Source organism: Triticum urartu, chromosome 7, assembly GCF_003073215.2.
Source record: "Triticum urartu cultivar G1812 chromosome 7, Tu2.1, whole genome shotgun sequence".
Classification (NCBI taxonomy): Eukaryota; Viridiplantae; Streptophyta; class Magnoliopsida; order Poales; family Poaceae; genus Triticum; species Triticum urartu.
In genome coordinates, this window is record NC_053028.1 from 33,580,776 (window position 1) to 33,589,072 (window position 8,297).

The window sequence follows — 8,297 nt, forward strand, 5'->3', positions numbered from 1 at the left end:
AATGAGTGCTACACAAAAAGAACAAATCTGAGGCTTTTTAGTAGATGCACTATTCATTCTCAAAGTCCATGAATTTGTTTTTTTTGCACAGATCGCATTTTCGGGTATTTCATCCTCAAATTTTACATACATACTCATAACATCCTTGTTTACTTGTATGATTGTTTTCAGATTTTTTTGAAACTGAAAAGTGTGAATTTTGAATTTTTCAAATAATCCGGCCTCCATGGAGGCCGAGCTCCAAAACGCCCTACTCCCTAGTAGGCAACTATCTTGTTTCTCTTTAGTGGCAATAACACAGTACAAGCTTGTTTGGTCTTTCTGCCACTCAGATAGGTTATTTGGAAGGTTAAACCCAACCAACATACAAAACTCTCTCTTAGAGATCAATCATCCAAACATGGCTAGTGCAAAACTAATAGATTAGAGAGAATGTACATATACAAATCATGCAACAAAGAACCAAAACAAAATAATAAATAATCTATATATATTCTGGTATTAAAGTTATAATTCATAACATCCAAAATTACATCTGATAGATCACAATCATGTTAGACAGCTCATGAGATATTTGTATTGAAGAACGGGGGAGAGTAGATGCCACAAAGCTATTGCTTTGGACCCATAGTCCAAGGAGCGCTACCCACACATGGTCATCGGTGCAACAAAGTTGATGGGGCAGGGGTGCGAAAGTTCCCGCATATTCATGGATGGGCTGGGGAGGGGATATATAAAGGGGTCAGGATGAAGAGGCATTAGGGGGAGGTGTTCTCCATCATCTTAGGTTATTTATATCTACTTCTACTTTTCCGTAGGACATGTAATATTGTCTTTGGATAGGACCTCCTCTGTCTTAGGTTATTTATATCCACTTTTACTTTTTCTGTATGACACCTTTCGTTTAGACGCACTGACTCTTGCATCTTCCTATGTACTCCCTCCATATGATAATTCTCGTTGTGGTTTTAGTTCAGGAGTACTAGAATCTACACATTCATTTGGTGCGATGAGGCCGTTGAGCTCGTACTCCGCCAGCCGGTCAAGATCGTCCCAGTCGCCGCCGTACTCGGCCGGCGCGGCAGGATCCCGCTGGGGACGACGTGCTCGAGCGGCGGGAGCTTCATGAACTTGTCGTACAGGGTGCTGCTGCCGCTGTGGCACGCGCTGTTGATCAGGTGGTCCAGCGCTGACGATGATGGGTTGGTGGGCTTGGTCTCCTGCCTGCACGATGCCGTGGATGAGCGGCCCATGTAGCTGAGGATGTGGTCGAGCCCGTCGTCGCTGGCGGAGCAGTGCATCATCTGCGCCTTGGCGCGGTCGCTGCCGGCCATCAACGTCGACGAGCAGTTGCTCTGGCTGCTCTCCATGGCACCGGCGCCGACTAGCTTGCTGGACGCTGCGCCGCCACCGCCGCGGTTCTGGCCAGCTTGGCGCTGCACGACGATGTTCTTCTTCTTGAACACCCGGCAGATGACCCACCCGTCCTCCGGCGCCGACGGCTGTTCGCCGGCTAGGCCTTGTATCTGCTCATATGATACGGATAGACACCATCAATTGACTAATCAAGCGCGCGTGACGAGCTTAATTACCTGCAATTTTTTGTTGAGACTAGATTTACATTTTCAAAGAAACTTCTCCCTCCATCTCATAATATAAAAATGTTCTTCAAGCTAACTATCTAAGGCAGCTCAAAAGGCATGTCGATTCATCATCATGCATGCATGTACGTAGTGTTTGACCCTTGAAAAGGCTCGCTCGGTAATGGAGGTTTGTTAGTAGTTTGTCATATGCCGGTGTCTCCGTGCACAAAGGTCCACTATTCGATTATTTGGACATACCAGTAGCAGCAGTAGTACCAAGGGACCAAGGACTTAACTTTGCTATATTTTTTCATAGCTTCTACCCATAGTTAAATGGTGCATCTGATAATATTGATTTCATATTGTGAATGTATATATTTTTTAATATAAAGTTAGTCAAACTTGACTTTGACCAAACCTTATATGCGGACTAAGAAGAAACGGAGGGAGTAGTATAACATCCGTCCCCACTCGCAAATTGCAATTAATTCCATTGCATCATGTGTCATGTGTGTCGCCATTCCCAACCACCACCCGGACATAATCTTCACTAGACTTTGTCGTCTACAGTCGCATATGTGCCACGTGTAGATACATAGAAAGTGTGCATACAGTACGTACATTGATCGCACGCATGCACCACTAGCGAACGATCTCCATCCCTGTCGGCCGGCCGCCGTGCATGCAATTGCGACGTACTACAGTATTGTACAGTCTGGAGAGAGGGACTGTACTAGTAGATCACATACCGGGAATGAGTCACTGGAGTAGTAGGTGGCCTCGCCGGCCGTGGGGTTGACGGGGGCGGCGTCGTCGAGGCGGTACTCATGCATGATCCAGTCGGACTTGTGGCCGTGCGGGGCGCGGCCCTTGTAGAAGACGAGCGTCTTGCGCATGCCGATGCGGCCGGACCCGGCGGGGGAGTAGATGGCCTTGTCCCGGCCGGTGGCCTTCCAGAACCCGGCGGCGGTGGCGCGGTTGGTGCGTGTCCCCGTCGGATACTTCTTGTCCTTGTGGCTGAACAGATACCAGTCGTTCTGCGGGCCAGTTCCGATCCGGCACCGCTCTGCATGCGTTTTTTCCATGGCCGATTAGTTCACCATCCATACAGGAGAAGTATCAAGATGCAAACTGCTCTCTCCGTTTCATAATATAAGAGCATTCTTGAAACTAAACGGTAGTGTAGAAGATGAACAAAGGAACTCATGCACTCACCTTGGATGTCCCATGGCTCGAGCTTGTTGAGATCGACGTCGCGGATGACGTCGAGGTCGATGCGCTGGGACGCCACCTTCTTGGCGAGGTAGTAGGTGAGCAGCTCCTCCTCCGTTGGGTGGAACCGGAACCCCGGCGGCACCACCGACTGCCCATTCACGGAGATGCTCATGGTGGATCGGTGAATCTCACGCACACAGAGATCACTATAGGATAGATAAAGAAGACACTACTATAGCTGGAGTGAAATGCTACACACAACTAGCGATAATTGATGGGAGGGAGCAGGAGGGGAGGGGAAACGATGGAGTCGATCGAGTCGAGGGGGATGAGGTTGTTGCCGGTGATGGGGTGCAAGGAAACAATGGCAATGGACGGGGGGTGAATCTCACGCACACAGAGATCACTATAGGATAGATAAAGAAGACACTACTATAGCTGGAGTGAAATGCTACACACAACTAGCGATAATTGATGGGAGGGAGCAGGAGGGGAGGGGAAACGATGGAGTCGATCGAGTCGAGGGGGATGAGGTTGTTGCCGGTGATGGGGTGCAAGGAAACAATGGCAATGGACGGGGGGTAGTTATATATAGCTACTGCCAAGCTAGCTAGCCTTGTAATAGGATTAGTTAAGTTCGTTCCAGAGGAGAAGTGCCACCAACCTTGAGAGGAAACGCCAAGGCCACGGTGGTCCTCACCGGCAAGGAGAGAGAGAGAGAGAGAAGAGAGAGAGAGAGAGAGAGAGAGAGAGAGAGAGAGAGAGAGAGAGAGAGAGAGGAGGAGGAGGAGGAGCTCCGAGAAAGGACAGCGACCTTAAAAATCTCCACGAAAACCATACCCCAAACCGAGCTGATCCCCACCGCCATCGCCGGGTAAATCATCAGGCACCACGGGATGGCCAGCATAACCACCACGGCAACAGAACAGCACCGTCGATCAGCAAGACAGCAACAGGAACGGTCGATCAATGTGTGCGTGCCAGCCGTTTCTCTCTTTTCGTTCATGTTCATGGTTGACGTTGTCATAAATTACAAGAGGAAATTAAGCAGCAGAAAGTAAAAGATGTGTGTGTGCCAGCCGTTTCTCTCTTTTCTTTCATGTTCATGCGTGACGCTGTCATAAATTATTAAGGGGAAATCAAGTTCCACAAGGTAGTAGAAATAATTGCCTTTGAAAATTATTGATAGAACAATGGATGTTGACTTTGATATTTCAAGGTACACTACAACTGTGCTGGGAGTACCTAATTCACTGACCAAAGTTGCGGATGGAGTTTGTAGTTTATTGATGGGTTTTTTTGATTTTTTGCCACCACTTACTTTGCACTTCGACAATTTGCCACTGCTTACATTGTAATTGATATTCTGCCACTTTTTACATTGGACTTTGATATTTTGCCACTTTTTCACATAAAAACAATAATTGCAAATGATAAACATAGTATATGCATAAAACAATGGACGAAACTACCCTTTTTGCTAGTTTTACAAGTGCATCCAGTCAATTCACCGATTGAAATCAAAACGGCAGGGATGAACTGGCTCACCGCCACCGGAGTACTAAATGCCGTAGGTGGCTGGCGTCGGTGGCACAGCCGTGCTGCTCCCTGCCTCCCTTGTTGCTCGTGCTGCTCCCGCCGCCGGGGTTCTGCTGCAGAGAGGAGTGAAAGGGCAATTTTGACTATTTTGACCTGTGGACGAAATCAATTCACAAAATGAACTGCCCGTGAAACTATTTCACAGCACTGACCCTTTTGTGTAGCGTCCGCGACGCAGGCGCCACACCCTACTGTGCAGCGCCTAGCTCGGGGGCGTTGCACCTCAGTCCACCGTGGCAGCCCCTGGGCCCGCACCCAGCAGTGCAGCGCCTCAGAGCTAGGCGCTGCACCGTAATGTGCAGCGCCCGGCCCGCAGGCGCTGCACTGTGACTTAGATGCCAGCCGCCCGCTGCCCCCCCCCACCCCCCCCCTTCGTTCCAGAGGAGTTACAGAACAGGCGGCCGGCGGCTTCCTCCTCTCCCCCTCTCAATCCCCTCTTAAAAAATCTTCAAATCTGACGATTTGGCCCGTGGATTCCTTCACCAATCCATCCTAGAAGGTACTTTTCTCCGATCCCCTTCTTTCTATCCATAGAATGTATGCTATTTCGGAGATTTGAGGAACCCTTGTTTGAATCTTGTGTGTATTAGATTTAGGGAATTTTTGTTTGAATCTTGCATGTATTAGATTTGGGGAACCCTTGTTAGACTAGAATTTGGTTTGGATACATAGGTTGACATGTTATTTATATAGTTTGGATACATAGGTTGACATTTTATTTATATGGAAAAGATATTTGTATTGAATCTTGCATGAGGTAGGCTTAGTTTAGTTTATTGAAATTACATTTGTATTGGCAAGAATGGTTTGGATACATATGCTTTGTATTTTGCATCTAGTAGGCGTACTTTAGTTTATTTGTATTGAAAAGATAATCGTGTTGACAAGAAAGCTTTCTTTCAAAATTGTTAGGATGGTTTGGCTTCTCGATGATCACTGGGACAAACAACACCGGTCGTACGCTATGGCGGTGGAGCAGCGGGTAATAATGAAAGTGGCCTGTTTTATGAATTTCGTATTTATTTCAAACACAAATGCCCCATATGTAATGTTATGAATTGTTTGTTTGTAGGCGCTTGCACTTTTGAAGCTTCGTTCTCACGGGGTCACCCTTGGGTGGATGCGCTATGATGAGCGATACACACCGTATGTAAGGGAGACAGGACTTCTCCCTTTCATTCATATGGTCAGACGGTCGACGCCACCCAACAATGCTCCAGCACTCACCGCGCTTATTGATCATTGGCTGCCGGAGACACATAGTTTCCATCTACGGACCGGGGAGATGACAGTGACGCTCCAGGATATTGCTATGATCACCGGTCTTCCTATTGATGGGAATCCTCTATGTATGAGCACCGACTCCGATGGGTGGCGCGCGCAGATGCATGCCCTTATCGGTATGGTTCCTCCGGAGCCTCCGGAACCAGCAGCAGAAAACAAGAAGAAGGAAAGAGTCGCAGCCAGTGCTACTTTCACGTGGATTACTGAGCACTTTGGTACTTGCCCACCGGAAGCTGATGAGGACACGGTCAAGATATATGCTCGTGTCTACATGTGGTATGTGATATCCAGGACCATGTTTGCTGATGGCACAAGCAAGAATGCTCCATGGATGTGGCTGAAGGCGTTGACCGTCTTCGATAGCAAATGGAGTTGGGGTTCGGCGACACTGGCTTACTTGTATAGACAGGTATGAAGTTGTTTCTTTTTCGCTTCATTGCTACATTATGAATGCGATCTTGCTCTTAATTGAACCATGTTCTCTTTTATGTGCAGTTGGACGAAGCCTGTTGTAGGTCATCTGGAGGTATTGGTGGTTGTTTGCTCGCACTTTCCATATGGAGCTGGGAGCGTTTGCCGGTTGGACGTCCGAAGAAGGTGAAGTACGATGATTGGGACGACAAAGGCGACCTACTACGGCTACCCACTTGGGCTTACAAGTGGGATGTGATAAATGAGACGACAGATGATCCCTCGGTCATGTACAAGTTGTACCAGAGTGAGCTTGACGCGATCACGCCTGAGCAGGTGAATTGACATGGCATAAGTGATTATGATGCTTCTATTGCAACTCGATATCAATTTTGCATTCTATCCCATTTTGCAGGTGATATGGGAGCCGTATGGAACATGAGATAGTTTTGGTAACCCTTTAGAGTTCAGGCTGAATCCGATGTGCACTAGGGATAGGGATCTCTGGCGTATGCGGTGCCCACTCATATGCAACTGGGCGGTGGAGCTTCACCTCCCACATCGAGTGCGCCGTCAGTTTGGTTTGTTCCAGGCACATCCGCCGGAGTGGGAGGACACGGACAAGTTGCTACACGCATAAGATATAATTAACCTTGAGTACTTAGCAGCTTCTCGGCGGTTTCGATGCTACTAATATTATGTTTCTAACTTGCAGGTTGGATAGGAAAAGGCAGCGGAAGATTAAGGATTGGGCCAAGCATCACAGAAAGTATGTCGTACAGTTTGCGCTTAGTGTGGAGCAAGCTAGGGCTAGAAAAGGAGTCTAGCTTCGTGAGCACTGCCCTGTAGCGTTCAACAACTATCTCACATGGTTTCTTGCAAGTACCCGTGTGGAGGTATGCAAGCCGGCGTATGCTGAGGAGATTTTGGAAGAACCCACTGTTTTTGATGAGGTAGCCCAACACCAGTACAACGCATTAGTCAGGAAAGGCAACTCAGTGATCCCTTCAGCTCCAATGATGAACTTTGTGGTATTTGCCCTCTTTGCTTTTCATTCACACTATTCACATCTTCGCTTGCCTAACACGTTAATACCATTTTTGTTCATAGCGTGCCCAGATCAAGAAAGCAGCTGATGAGACCGAGACTATTCTTGAAATAACCCCGGCTGGAAAAAGCGATGGAGAAGGTGCACTTCGAGCATTCATCAAGGTTCACATCTCCTTCAAACTAGCACTTAACATGTGTTGCTACGTTCGATGTCTCATTCACTTGTACATGTTGCAGCTCCAGGGCCAAAAGTTAAGGCGGCTATCAAACCTTTTTGGTTGTCGTGACCCCGAGTATGTATCACCAGAACGGTCTAGGTCGGCGACACCATCAGATCCCGCTTCGGGCCAGAGCCATGGTGATCATTTGGAGGATGAGGATGTGGGTGTGGTCACCCAAGAGGTATGGCATGAGCATATATCCAATTGTTGATGCATTGCTAACTATATCCTCACACATGGTCTTTCCATATCTTTTGTTGATGCATAGGTTGCTGATGATGATATGACCTTGGGGACGTATCAGGTTAGGTCTAGATACATGCTAAAGCCTAGAAAGGAAATCAACAAGTACACACCTGAAGACTTCACCGAAAGAGGCAAAAGGACGGTCGACACCTCACGGATGGCGGCTTTGGATGACTATTTGGATGACGATGTCGATGACGTGGAGGAATCGGAGCCGGAGCGGGAGCGTGTTCCTCTTCCTAGGAAGGTCAAGAAGTTAGCTAGCAAGAGGGGGGGAGCAGCCAAAAAGCGCTCAAGGAACTAGCTCTTCTTAGGAACCAGCCATAGTCCTTTATTTGTGGTAGCTCTATGTTGAACTTGATCCTCTTTGTATGTCTTAGTTATGTTGAACTTGGAGTTGACGTCTTAGCAATGTTGAACTTGATCTTCTATGTTGCACTTGTTGTCTTAATAATGTTGAAATTGATCTTCATTAGCTTCACCAGTAAAGCCCTCATCTTGATCATTCACATTGGCAGTCTCGACATGTTTGAACTGGTCTGGATCCTCGAGGGTGACCTCAACTCCCTGCTCAACCACATTGAACTCTGAACCATGACAATCACCCTCTGGGTGCACCAAGTCTCCCTCTCCCTTCCTCATCTCTACCTGATAATGACTCTGTTTGCAAGCTACAGCCCATGCAGCG

At 47.7% G+C, this 8,297-nt stretch overlaps 1 protein-coding gene and 1 pseudogene across 1 annotated transcript; one reads left to right on the forward strand and one right to left on the reverse strand.

Annotated features, from left to right (window-relative positions):
• Nucleotides 1–930: 930 nt before the first annotated feature.
• Nucleotides 931–3,169, reverse strand: LOC125518255 (annotated as a pseudogene).
• Nucleotides 3,170–5,084: 1,915 nt separating this feature from the next.
• LOC125523265 lies at nucleotides 5,085–8,025 on the forward strand. The gene is made up of 7 exons (XM_048688310.1): nucleotides 5,085–5,379; nucleotides 5,470–5,583; nucleotides 5,815–6,090; nucleotides 6,177–6,428; nucleotides 6,685–6,725; nucleotides 6,946–7,120; nucleotides 7,632–8,025. The coding sequence occupies exons 1-7, from the start codon at nucleotides 5,311–5,313 to the stop codon at nucleotides 7,911–7,913; spliced, it is 1,209 nt and encodes a 402-aa protein (XP_048544267.1). The 5' UTR covers nucleotides 5,085–5,310; the 3' UTR covers nucleotides 7,914–8,025.
• Nucleotides 8,026–8,297: the final 272 nt, after the last annotated feature.

Excerpts from the sequence above, each read along its gene's own strand:
- LOC125523265 (XM_048688310.1), top strand. The coding sequence starts at position 5,311 with ATGGTTTGGCTTCTCGATGATCACTGGGACAAACAACACCGGTCGTAC. Across the intron at positions 5,584-5,814 it reads TTCTCCCTTTCATTCATATG|CCTCCGGAACCAGCAGCAGA; the intron begins GTCAGACGGTCG and ends GTTCCTCCGGAG. Across the intron at positions 7,121-7,631 it reads CAGCTCCAATGATGAACTTT|GTTGCTGATGATGATATGAC; the intron begins GTGGTATTTGCC and ends GTTGATGCATAG.